Source organism: Sardina pilchardus, chromosome 8 (genome assembly GCF_963854185.1).
Source record: "Sardina pilchardus chromosome 8, fSarPil1.1, whole genome shotgun sequence".
NCBI lineage: Eukaryota > Metazoa > Chordata > Actinopteri > Clupeiformes > Clupeidae > Sardina > Sardina pilchardus.
In genome coordinates, this window is record NC_085001.1 from 25,880,775 (window position 1) to 25,894,041 (window position 13,267).

The 13,267-nt window shown below is 45.7% G+C and overlaps 1 protein-coding gene across 2 annotated transcripts; it reads left to right on the forward strand.

Annotated features, from left to right (window-relative positions):
* The first annotated feature begins 501 nt into the window (after window positions 1-501).
* On the forward strand, window positions 502-11,553 carry rnf34a (ring finger protein 34a). Of its 2 annotated transcripts, XM_062543402.1 has the most exons (8): window positions 502-621; window positions 1,875-2,093; window positions 3,965-4,405; window positions 5,072-5,134; window positions 6,553-6,754; window positions 7,376-7,405; window positions 7,937-7,978; window positions 9,458-11,553. In XM_062543402.1, the coding sequence occupies exons 1-8, from the start codon at window positions 616-618 to the stop codon at window positions 9,640-9,642; spliced, it is 1,188 nt and encodes a 395-aa protein (XP_062399386.1). In that variant the 5' UTR covers window positions 502-615; the 3' UTR covers window positions 9,643-11,553. The 2 variants fall into 2 exon arrangements, with proteins under 2 accessions (XP_062399386.1, XP_062399387.1); XM_062543403.1 differs by lacking the exon at window positions 7,937-7,978.
* Window positions 11,554-13,267: the final 1,714 nt, after the last annotated feature.

Here is a 13,267-nt window from a genome sequence, read left to right on the forward strand (position 1 = left end):
GTTACATGACAAGGTTGTTATTATCAATCAATGATCAAATGTTTGTGTATCATTTCGCTGCCAGCCCCAGATCCATTGATTTTTCACAGAAAATAAAACTGCCACAAGCATCATCCGCAAAATTGCTTGAAAGGAATATAATTTAGAATTTGCAGCATTTAATAATTCTAAACCTGCAGTATGCTGAAATATGTTGTAGTCAACTTCTCTGTTAGAAGAATGGTTAGAACTTCATGACAGTGAGAGGGGGCAGACTGATGCAGTTTTTCAAGTTTCCAAATAGCCATCGATGATGGGATTTACAGTACCACGCACCGCATAATACATTCTGATGAAGCCAGCAGAACATTCGCAATGCAATCTGATACAAACACTCTTTTCTCTGCAAAACTGAACGTGAAGGCCATTGGCCACTAAACAGTGGCACTCCAGGGGTTGATGTGATTGGGTAAACGCGCATCCATAATGTTTTGCTAACATCACTGCTACAGTGAGAGGCTCCGAGGAAGACGTAACGCTAGCTCGGTTGACGTAGTGGTGGTGGCCCGTGGTGCTCTTGCAATGATCACCACATCTATTTATCTTGGTGATTACAACTAGCCACTGGGAGTTGATATGAAGGTAGATATGCATTTTAAAACATGCTTACTTGTTGTTCAAACACGACTTGCATGCTTCCTTTGATTATGTTCAATACAGGGTTAGCTTGTCCAGCTAGCCTATTAGCCTGTCTTTGACTAACCATACTGTTGTTTTCCTAGTAATTTAGCTATTGTATACAATTATTGTATCACTATCGTGCTTTCTAAACGACATCGCCATATGCATTTATAACATTAGTCTATTGGCATCGTTATGTGGCGTCTTTGGTCTGAATGATTAGGTCAGAATTTTATGATTCACTGCATTGCTTTAACAGTGATGCTCTGCTAGTTTTAAATGGCTAATGTTGGTTGGTGGCTGTGCAAGCATGAGCATCACTGGGAGACCATGCAGTTATGTCAGTGTCAATCGCATTCGCTTTAACGTTTAGTTAATTATTGTCAGAAGGTCCTTTATCAGTGGGTCATCATTCAGATTTTCCTAGTAGGAGCCACTCAAGACCTAAAATTGCATGGGAGATAACAGGTAGATGCTCTAGCCATTTGTGGAGCCAAGAGACATTTTAATTCTTACGTTTGGAGAGCTTTGTATCGATCGCCGTAAGCCCTCCTTAATGTCCCGTAATGTTATTACACACACTCAGCCGTCAAACCAGGCGGCCATCGCTTTGTTTCCTTAGCCCACTCCATGGCTGTCAATTGGACCGCAATGATCGCTCGTAATAGCTCAGCACAATCCCTCTCTGTCGTAGTGACTCTCGCTCTCAGCTCTAATAAGATGAACGCAGTCAACGAGAGAATCTATTTCTGTACTGACAACACAGGCTTTTCCGAGTAGTCCTAAACCAAACACATAATGTAGCTTTGATTTACGAAATGCATGTTTTGGAGTCATGATATCCAGTGTGATGTTGTCTGGGGTAGACTGAAGCCTGTGATGTAATGTGGAAAGAAAATGACCTGGTAATTGTAGACTGCATGAGCGGCCACAGCTTGTGAAGGGGTACTCTTTGGATGCACTTAGCTGTATGTGTGAATGATTCAATAGTTGGATCCTGAATATGCATTATATTGTCATGGATCTTATGTGCTTGGTTTAGAGATTGTAGGCTATTCGTGTGTGTGTTTGTTTGCAAATGCGTTAGGCCCCTATCTGTATGTGTTGCGAATGGTAGTTTAATGTGAACAATCATATATGTTAGGGCTATGAACAATCGTGTATGTTGAGCGTATGTGTATGTGTATGCCTAATGTGGGCTCTTCCTGTGCCAGGCGGGGGCCTCATCCATGTGGGCATCATGCTGTGGTCTGTTGAATGAGGTGATGGGTACAGGTGCGGTCCGCGGGCAGCAGACGGGCTTCGGAACCGGCGCTGGGCCCTTCCGCTTCGCTCCCAGTGCCGGATACTCCACGTATCCCCCCAGCAGCTCAGGGAGCCCCAGCCTGGTGTGCAAGGCCTGCGGGCAGGCTTTCTCCGTCTTCAGAAGGAAGGTGAGAGACCGAGGGGATGACTTTCACACTCACAGGGGGGAGTGGGCAACATGCAACAGGTTCACAGAGCATAGGAGTGCCATAGTAAAAGCTCTCATATTAGAGAGCTTCAGAAATGAGAGGGCTTCTGATTTTTTTATTTTTTTATTTATTTATTTATGCTCCAACAGTGTACTGAGTCAGCTTATTTTGGCACGTGTGCTGACCATGTGACATGTAGTACCATTCTGGCTGAACTGGTTGAGGACAGCAATTAGTAGTGCCTGCCAATAGCGAGTTCAGTTTTCAAGGACCACAAACAACACAGAAAGGTCATTGTGCATTGAGACAGTGTCTAGGAAATTATGTCATGCTAATGTACCACCTGTTTCAACAGTTGTGGCAATTAAAAAAAAGATCTACTAGACTGACCCAGAATACCTGGAGGGACGTCTGATACGTGTAGTTAATGTCAATGAGGACTAATTTTTTAGTGAGATGGAGGAGACCTTTGACCTTCTTAAGGAGGCGAGGGCACAGTCCTTTATGGGTCACGCTTGTGCTTGATTAAATGAAAATGTAAACGTAGGCTATCCCGTAGTGATCACACACACACACACACACACACACACACACACACACACACACACAGCCACTCAGATTCTTTCTGTGTCCCCCGCAGTGTTCCGCCAGTCTTCTCATAAGTATGTTTGGGTCAGTAGAGTTCTGATGAGTAATCCCCTGGTGTTCCTCTGACTTCCAGGGCAAGAAAGACTAAATACAGATGGTTACATCACTCTGGTGTAGGGAGCCACCGAGAGAGAGAGAGAGGAAAAGAGAGGGGGAGAGAGAGAATGAAAACTAAGGAGGGGGTTGAGAGAAACAGAGAGCTGTGAGAGTGATGGAGCAGAACACTTGACAGAGAAGTAGGATGGAGCACAACAGGGAGGCTATGAAAGAAACTCAGGGAAGAAAAAAAGGGGGAGAGGGGGGCTGTTCAGACAAAGTGCTCTTGCTTCCTCTTGACCTTCAAGCCAGGCCAAAGCCACGTCATGTGACCTCGGAGACCCGTACTGATTGGTGGTCATCACAAAGGCCCGGGTGGCAGGGGAGCTGTATTTCTTGTTTTCTGTGTTGTGGGAAAAGGCTGTGAAGAATGTCATTCCTCTCAATAACTCTGCAGGATGCCTGATGAAGTGGGCCTGGGTGGGGAATTTATTTGAGAAAACTTTTGGGGGTTATCACGCTTTTGTTCACCCATTTTATCTTCCGTTGAAAGATAAAATAAAAAGAGATTAGTCTTTTTGTGCAAGCAGCGCTTCACTCATCCTTCCATTGTCAGCCATACGGATGTAAAATTGCAGAAAAATTACGTATTCTGTTGAAAGGCCAAATGTCAGTGTCAAGGTTGATCTGCCTTATGGATGCAAAGTATGAAAGCTGAGTTTGTCTGCTATGTGTCTTATTTGAAATAATCCCTTCCTGTCTTGATCTCTCTCTGCCATGTTTAACCTTCCCTTCCTCTTCTCACCCCTCTCCTAATACTCACTCTGTGCCCATCCTTGCTTTTGCTTTACTTCTCATTGAAATTCTGTTTCACTTTCTCACCTTATTCTCTTTCCCCCACACTCTTTTTCTTTCTCTGTCTCTTTGTCCTCCTTTCTCTGTCCTTTCTCTTATTCTCTCTTTCCCTTGACACTCTTATTTCTCTGTTCCCCTTTTTTCTTCTGTCTCTGTCCCTTTGTCCTCTCGTCTCTGCCCTCGCTCTCTCCCTCTCTCTCGTTCTCTCTTTCTCTCCCCACTCTTAATTCTCTTTCCTTCTCGGCCTCCTTCCTCCTCCTCTCTCTCTCTCTCTCTCTCTCTCTCTCTGTCGTTCCTCTCCTCTCCTCCAGTACATGTGCTGCGACTGCAAGAAGAGCTTCTGCTCGCTGTGCTCGGTGCTGCAGGAGAACCTGCGGCGGTGCGCCACCTGCGACCTGCTCCGGGCCACCGCCTTCCAGCGGCCGCTGCTGATGCGGCTGCGCGTCAAGGACCTGCGCCAGTACCTGCTGCTGCGCAACATCCCCACCGACACCTGCCGCGAGAAGGAGGACCTGGTGGACCTGGTGCTGTGCCACCAGGGCGCCGAGAGCGACGTCGAGGAGGAGGACGAGGAGCCCGACACGCCCACGCTGCAGTCTCGGCCGCTCTACGACCCGCCGCCGCCGCCACCGCCGCCGCCCCCCACGGCCCTGGAGCCCCCCGCCTCCGCCTCCCCTCCTCAGATCTCCCCCGCCGCCACGTCTCAGGGAGAAGCCATCAGCAGGAGCAACAGCTCAGGGTCCACCAATCAGGTACGAGATGCTGGGCGGATCCCTTCTTGTCTTGACATTCAATTGGCCTGTTGTGCTTACGCTGTATATCTATAGACATTATAATGCCTTTAACACCCCATCCTCTCATTTTGGCTCCTTTGGCACTCCCTCCCTCGTTGCTTAACTACTATTTACTACCTTTTTGTAGCACTCTCTCTCTTGCCTTACTTAAAAATCTAGTTTATAGCAATAAATCACACAAATAAAATAGCTTTGATGGCTTAAATATGGTTATTTAGGTACATTGCTGCATACATTTCCCTTTTTATACTACTCACGATGCCTAGTGTCGCTGGAGTGAGTTGCCTGTGGTGAAGGGCCCACCTGTTTGAACCATGAGGAGCTTGACTGTCCCATGTGGCATCATAACTGAGGCAGGGCTCTTGTGCTGAATGGAGGGAGGAGGCCAAGTTTGTCAATGGCCCTCAACAGGGAGCGTGTAATCTGCAGCTAAGCTGCTCTAATAGGCTTGGCCTCAGCTGCTGAGAAACTCATTTCCACCCCTGCTGCAGTCATGAATCATATCTGATTGTGTGTGTGTGTGTGTGTTTGTATGTGCATGTGTGTGTATGCGTGTGTATGTGTGTGTGTGTGTGTGTGTGTGTGTGTGTGTGTGTGTGTGTGTGTGTGTATTCCACCCCACAGGACATAGGTGATGCCACCTCCCTGTCTCTCCTTAACCTGGAGCCGAGTGACCACACCCCTGAGGTGAGTCATCATGGTACCCTTCTAAGAATACCGCTGTGCTAAAAGAGAACCACTGCCATGGTACATTGTGGACTCTTTGGTAATTGGCTTCTCTGTCTCCCACCTGAGTTGACGGAAGGAAATGAGGTGTGGGTTGTTTTCTTCTGTATGAAAACCCATGCGTACAGTATGTACACAGAACACACACACACACACACTCAACAGAGTGATTTAGAGTGATTCAGAGTGATTAATACATTTATGGTATACATATATAACTTGCACATCAATAACAAGGCATGCTCCTGAGATGTAAACCCACATTGCAATATTTCAAGTACTTTACTGTAAGTGGCTACGTTGTAAATAATTACAGTATATGAATCAGTCTACTTTCTCATGATCACTGATTACGTATAGGATGAGTAGAGTCCTGACCTGGCTTTGTACAGTACATTCACACTTGGTTATTCCACTATGAATTATATTTATTACCCAGTTCCATCAGGGTACTTTTAACATAACATGGAATCAATAATCTCAGCATTTCCAAATGAGCCAAGGAACTGGCAGTGATGTATAGTCAACGTTAAAAATATAGATAGTTTTGTTTTAGACATCGGGGCTTGGAAATTCACAAAGGAACCAGGAATAATCACCAGACTAAGCTCAATATTTTAAGATTGAACATTAGTCTAGGGAGTCTGCGCTGTATTTCTACTGCACAAGAGGCATGATCAATGGGCATAGTTCAAATGACTCCGTATGCATTTGGATAGCCCTTCAACCAATCAGACCAACGATCCAGGTGCGCCTGGTGGATAAGCCAGTTTGTGACTGGTTCAAGCAAATCTGGACAAGATGCAGGAGAGATAAGTGTGCAGGTTTCTAGTCTGAGCTGCAGGGCGAAATCCGATCGCCGGCAGATCGGGCTGGCTTTACCCAGTCTAAGGAATAATAGCAATATAGCCAGTACTATAGCCATGAACTTTGAACTCCATGTACCCAATCTATACAGTATGACTATACACTAGATAGGTGTTAACTCCTATAACCAACTATGTGTTCATTTGTTTTAGTAACCAGTAATTCAATATAATAAAAATGTATATATTTGGTCTTAAGTGCTGTGGACACTGGCACCGACATGCTTTCAACATTCTATTACAGGTACTTAGACCCCATTATTCTCAATGCAACCCTGCACACCAGCGTCGTACTCTGCCGCCACCTCCGCTGATGTGCTGGGTTGTATTGAGAACAACGTTGTATTGGTTGAGAACAGTGTTGTTTAAGTAAACAAATGTCGAAAGTGGAGTGCGCCACACTTATGTCGACGGCAGTGTCCGCAGCGCTTCAGGTTGTTCTTCAGTCATACATTCTTCTTGTTTGTTGAATCAGCTCACTTGGGTGTGTCTCTCTCTCTGTGGGGCGGCCAGGTGAGTCCGCAGACACGCCGGCGTGCGCGGGCCTCCCTCTCGGACCTGTCCTCGCTGGAGGACGTGGAGCGACTGACGGTGCGGCAGCTGAAGGAGATCCTGGTGCGCAACTTTGTCAGCTTCTCGGGCTGCTGCGAGAAGTGGGAGCTGGTGGAACGCGTGCGCAGGCTCTACCGCGAGAACGAGGAGAACCGCAAGTCCAGTAAGCGCCACAGATGTAGACACGTGGACATATACACACACACCAACACACACATACACACACAGGAGGCACGTGCATGTCATGTAAGCAGACGAGCATGTCAATGACAGACACACAGACACACAGACACACACTGACCTGGAGTAACCTACACATATGTTTTGTAGACATTCCATCACATACATATTTAATGCCAGCTGATGGGGAACTCGTTTAAGTAACAATGCTTCAAATGAGTAGTCCTTCATTATGAGCTATTACACTTGTCAGATTCAGTGAAGGTCTCCTCACATTCCTCTAACTGTCCACGTAGTGTGTATAATGTGCACTCCAGAAAGCCTACTGTTTATGGGCCGTCCCCCCCCCCCCAGCCAATTTAGAACACTCATTACTCAGTAATTGACAGTTGATATTAAATATCAGAGGCCTTTCAGTCTTTCAGTAGCATGTACGACGGTGCCTATTACACGGACAGGGACTGTGAAAGCTTAGTAAATCAAAAGTAGCTCAGTCAGTGAACACTGCATTGCCAACATACATCACATTCAGAGATGCATGCTTAAATGCTTCCCATCCAGCATAATTGTTTCACTTAATTGTGCCCTCTTTGTCTGTTTGCAGTGGAAAATGTGAACAGTGCCATCACTGCCGGTAAGATGACTCTTTTTTTTTGCTCTTCACACTTAAAAACATCTGAGAATAAAGATAGATTTGTTTTGTCAACCATAAAAGTGTAGCATATTGTTGTTGTTTATGTTTGTAACTAGGCCCAAAGTTCTTTTACCATATACCACCCACTGCAGTGTATTATTCCGTGCTTCCAATACTGTTAGTCTTTCCTTTTGTCATGGACCCCTACTGGACTATTCTAGAACGCCCATAGGTCTTAGGAGAATGTGTTTACCTTGGTACAGTAGATCAGAAAGCATCTCTCTGCCATTGTCAGTCATGTGCTCATGTGTTCTTTATTTTAGAATTTAATTTTAATTTGATTTTAATTATTTTTTACTGTTCCCTGAAGCAACCCTATTCCCAAAGGGTGTCACTTTGAGTGAACTGCAGATGTTTTGTTGTATGTGTGGTCATGGTTACACACTGTGTTGTAAACATGTGCCTTGGCAGTTCACTCAAAGTTTGATACGCTAGTGTCTAATAGCTTGTGTTTTGCTCCTCCCACCGAAGTGGTTGCCTATCCCCCGCCAATCTGCAATGGTGGAATCGGAGGTAAGGCTAGTGACTGTTGGGTGCCCTGACCCTCTCACCACTGCTCTTGTGTCCATACCTACCAATGACGCAATTGCTATTTATGATCTCATCTCACTCCTACTTGCTCACCGTCCTGCTGCATGGACCACAGTCATTTGTGGCATTCGAGGCATGCCCCCCCCCCCCCTCTCACAAGTGATGCATGCTAGGATACATAGTCCTAAGGCTGAGCTCACCTTCTTTGCCATGCATACCTTTATGGAGTCCTAGGTCCCACATTTCCCATGACCCACGTCTGTAGAGTTTTTGAGTGTCACAGTGCTTGGGCCTCATCATTCTCCCTCCTGTCGCCCACCCCCCCTTCCACCCCTTTCCATTATCCTGCATTTTCCCAGTTCAGCCTCATCTAGTGGGGGTTGCCATGGGGATGATGCCTCAACAACCATCCCCTCATGTATAGTGGTGTTAGTGACATGAACTCCTCCATCCGAGAGCTTGTGTGGATGCAACAGATGGTGCATTTTGTCTCGGGCCACATCTAAACTCATAATGTAGGTGTCTCTTGAAAGTGAGTCTTGCCACTAGGCTATTTGGCTGTGGCGCGAACCATACATGACGTCACATGCAAAAGGTGAATAACAAAGCATTCGCAAGGTTGATGCAGAAAACTGATCAAGAGAGCTGAACATTTCAGTCACAAGTCTGTCAGTTTCTTTCTGTGGTGTTGCCATGGAAACTGGCGAAATGAGTAAAGTACCCGTGAGCGTTTTGACATCCGCATCTGGTTGTGTGTTTAGCCTCAGCTGGTCACCTCTGACCAGTCTCCAGGGAGCATCAGGCACTTGGAAAGACTGCTGCTCCTCCAATTATCCAATTATCTCATGGAGCACAACTGGCGCCATGTGATTGCCACTAATTGGGATTACGGAATGCAGTCATTCACAGAAGCAGTTGTTGGCATTCGACTGTGGATTTGTACATTGTTTGGGAGATTAGGGGATGTAATGTAAAATCAATTGCATGTGTTAGACTGGAGGCTATCTTTATTGGCCTTGTGGACACTAACAGACAAAAAGATAGCCATGTTTTGAATAGCTGGGTTTTGTGTCCGTGTTGAAGTGATAAAACAGTCATTGTGTCTACTTGTTTGCTGGAGGTTTCTGCAAGAGCCCTCCACCCACATTTATAATAGACCAGCAAGTGAAATGCCAGTGGCAGTAGCAAGTGTGTTAGTGTGCAATGTATGTAAACTGGAGTCAAAATGCTTTTATTATTATGAAAGAATGGCAATAAAACAAACAAACAATTATCTATGGTATACTGTATAGGAAATTCCATAATTCATTTACAGTTAAATAATTCATAATTTCTATTCGGTTGAACTTCAAGAGCACAGTATTACAAGGGCGAGAAACAGAACATGTGGGAGAAATGGATTTCTCGGGTATGCAGTATCATCATGACCTCTCTTTCTCTCTCTGTCTCTCGCTCTCTCAGATGCCGGGCAGTCTCAGCTGGTCACTGACGAGAACCTGTGCCGGATCTGCATGGACGCCGTGATCGACTGCGTCCTCCTGGAGTGCGGACACATGGTCACCTGCACCAAGTGCGGCAAGCGCATGAGCGAGTGCCCCATCTGCAGGCAGTACGTGGTGCGGGCCGTGCACGTCTTCAAGTCCTAACCCGCCCTGCATCGGACCCAAGCATTCCTAGGGAGGAGAAGCAGCAACAGCAACAACAACAGCAGCAACAACAACAACAACAACAACAACAACAACAACAACAATACACTGAACGCACAAACTAACAAAAACAAACGCACTCAGCAAAACCACTACATGCGCACATGAACTGAACGTCTGCACCATCCAACGTCCACTGGCAGGTTTAAACTCCTGAAGCTTCAGACCCTCCCGTGGCCCTGGTGGTGGGCCTGTAGAAAAGTCCTCATCTGTGTTGGCTGAAGTGTCATTTTTCTTCCAAAAAAATCGAGAGGATCTAGCCAGAGACTGAGAAGCTCCCGTCTCTCAGAAATGGCAGCGAGACTTGTGGTTTGCAGTTTGCAGTGGTGTGGCACGAACAGTCAAAAGACGTCTTTGACATTGTCCTCTGTGGGCTCTGGGTTAACACTCAGGAGAGTGAAGACCTTACCTGCCCCGGGGGGGGGGGACCTGTGTGCGTTTTTATAGGTGGCCTCGCATGTGTAACACTGTGTTAACTCTGCCAACGGTGGGGCTAGTCGTGAAACGTCTCTTACTCTGTTGTGTTTGTCCATGAAACAGCGGGCATGCAACACGTAACGTGATTCAGGTACACCGGTTGGTTTCAAGGATATTCATGCCCCGTGTATGTGAATTTAGGTTCTCTCTTCGGTGTCAGGCTCCTACGTTGTATGTTTGTTTGTTTTTCTGCTTTCAGTTCAACCATCTCACGGCAGTCTCGAGTTAAAATGCGCTGGCAGAAAAGATGTTGACATTGCTATTACCCAGACGTTGTGTAGCGTGTTGAATGTGCGCTGTCTGGTTTGTGGTTGTGTGGAAGTGATGGACCAGGGAACGTTTAGGAACATTTTAGGGAGAGGGATCGTTTTTAGCGACGACAGGGGTAAGGTCTATCTGTGACTTTACTCAAGTGAATTAGTCTTGTGCTCTAGGGCTGCAGAGGAAGGAGCACAGTGGGGATATCGTGCCAAATCTCTGTGTGGTAGTGTCGTTGGTGGTGTGTGTGGATGTGTGTATGTATGCGTGCGTGCACAGGAAACTGTCATCACACACCATTCTAGTCCAGCATGTGTCCCAGCAGCAGTCATTGAGCCATCCTCTCCTCTCCTGTGCTGTACTGTAGTCCTGTCCTTGTCTGAATGCTGGTGCTACAGTAGATCCCTGACATGCTCCCTCAGTGGCCGCAAACACGGATACCGTTTCTCGTCAGAGCTCTTACTGCACTCCGTGTGAAGCCACTCGGGATGTTTTGATGTTTATCTTTGTGCCGGGTCAGATTTGACCTGGCTGGACCTTTTTTTCCTTTATTTCTTTTTTTCTTTTTTTTTTTTGGAAAGCGTCTCCATGTGTTCATGCAGTTACTCACTCCACTCTGGTGTGGGCCCGGTCCAGCTCATGAAGGCTCAACTCTCAACAAGATGTTCCAGATGTCGTATCTGATGAAGTGCTCAGAAACATGATGCTCTTGGAGGAGGGAAGCTTTAATGGACACAAAAGCCGCTCTCAAATGGCTTGTCACCATCTCTACTGTAGAAACCTGTAATGTGAGACGATCTTATGCCAGATCGGTATCCCAGTCCAATGTCATTATTGTCGTGATCCAGTTGATACCGTCTCTCCCTAGGGTGTAACTAGACATCATGTTATTCCAGGGACAGTCATACACTACAGTCCTGATATTGGTGTCTGTTTTTTTTTATTTTTTTTAATTATGTACCTATGCCATATTTCAAGACCTAGAGCCTAGAGCCTAGACCAAGAGATTGCCTGTTTTTTATGCATAGTCTATCTTTCTGATGCCAGCGTATCTGTGGGGGACAGGTGGACGAGCATTTGTTCTCCCAGGACAAAAAGAAAAAAAAAAAAAAGAAAGAAGGCGTAAGAGGGATCGTCCGCAACCATTACATGCCACATGGAATGAAAATGCCGCATTGGCCTAGTATGTAGTCAGGCGAGTGCCATGTGTCGTGATCAGCGTAACACTGACTCGGAGGTGGTGACGCTTGTTTTGGGCGTTTGATGAAGCCCTCCCCTCACATACCCCATCCCATGCCATCCACTCAGAATATGCAGCTGAGCTCCATGTTTGTTTATTTAGGCCCCAGTCAGTTCCCTTCAGGGAGAGGAGGTCATTGCAGTTCTCTTGCTTCTCCATGATGTCTCTGCGCGGAAGAGGGGTATCAATAGGGAGCAGTGGAAGAAAGACGCCATGTGTGAGCGTGTCTCTTGGAAAAACATTTTGGGTGTCATGAATCCACCAAGCAGCCATTGTAATAGTTGATTCTTCTCTGTATGCACGATCATGGCAAGCATGAGACGTTATGTAGCATTTTTTGAGGTTTTTTTTGTGAATGGCTTTTCAAATGTTTGTCTTTTCATTACATTCTCCCCCCCCCCCCCCCCCCCCCCATCAAGCCAGGGCAGCAATATCAGCGTATGTAGCCTCTTGTGCGTCAAGCATTTGGATTCCATGGGGCGCAAGTTGAGGCAGGAGACAAGGTCGTCGGTGACCGAGGGAACACAGGTGCTACACAGATAAGGTCCAGATATCAGCCCCTCGTCCGTTTGTCCCTTTTGCTTTGCTGTGAATCCTTAATCCCGCCATCCGTGTACTTCTCCAGCACTCCTGAGGGGTTTTTTTTTCCCAAAGGGAAAGGAATAATATGTTGTTTTGTTCTCTTTTGTGTCCTTTCATGCATTTATATATCTGTGTTGACACACACAGAACTAACAAATCAAAGATATATGCAGGTGTGACTGCAAATTTCTAACCCACCCCAGTGGTGATTTAAGTGTATAATGAAACTAAAAAAGAATCATAATGTGGTATGATTGCATACAGTATGGTGTTCCATATAACTAATAATGAGATGTATATATCTATATATTTTAATTTTTGCTTTGAATGTTAAAATATATGACTTGTATTAATTAAAGAAAAATATATATATACAGTTTTTTTTTTATTTACCGTATTATTTTTTTGGTTCTCTTAAATGGGGTGGGGTGATTGAGTTTGCATTATACCTTAAGAGTAGGTTTTTGGTTTGCTACAAGTCAATTAGACGTATGCGAGAGAGGAAAAACTCTTTGTTGTCTAACCAGTAGACCGACAGCATGACAACTCACCAGTCACTTTAGTATGTTCAGAAAGGTTTGCATGGTGAACACATCAACATCTCAATGGGCCTTGCTGTTAGGCTGTCCAAACAGTAGCCTACATATTACAAAGGTGAAATTATCATTGAACAAAAATGGCAATGAACAAATTTGACTTGGTCTTATATGTAATGAACTATGTTGAAAATGCTGAAACACGAATGTCTATTGATGGTGTGAAACCCTTAATGTGGGCATGGTTTTTGGGTAAACCAGTGACGTCTGTGTGTGCGTGTGCTTTAGTCCTCTGAGTTGCCATTTTATAGGTGCCTCATGTAAAGTTTATACGGCCTCCCTCACTCCTCGATCCTCACTGATCTACATAAAGAATGATAGGGCGGCAACAACGATAGTCTATCCCTTCGCCTATCTTTCTTTATGTACTGTAGATCAGTGAGGCCCGAGGAGCAAGGGAGGACGTATAAAC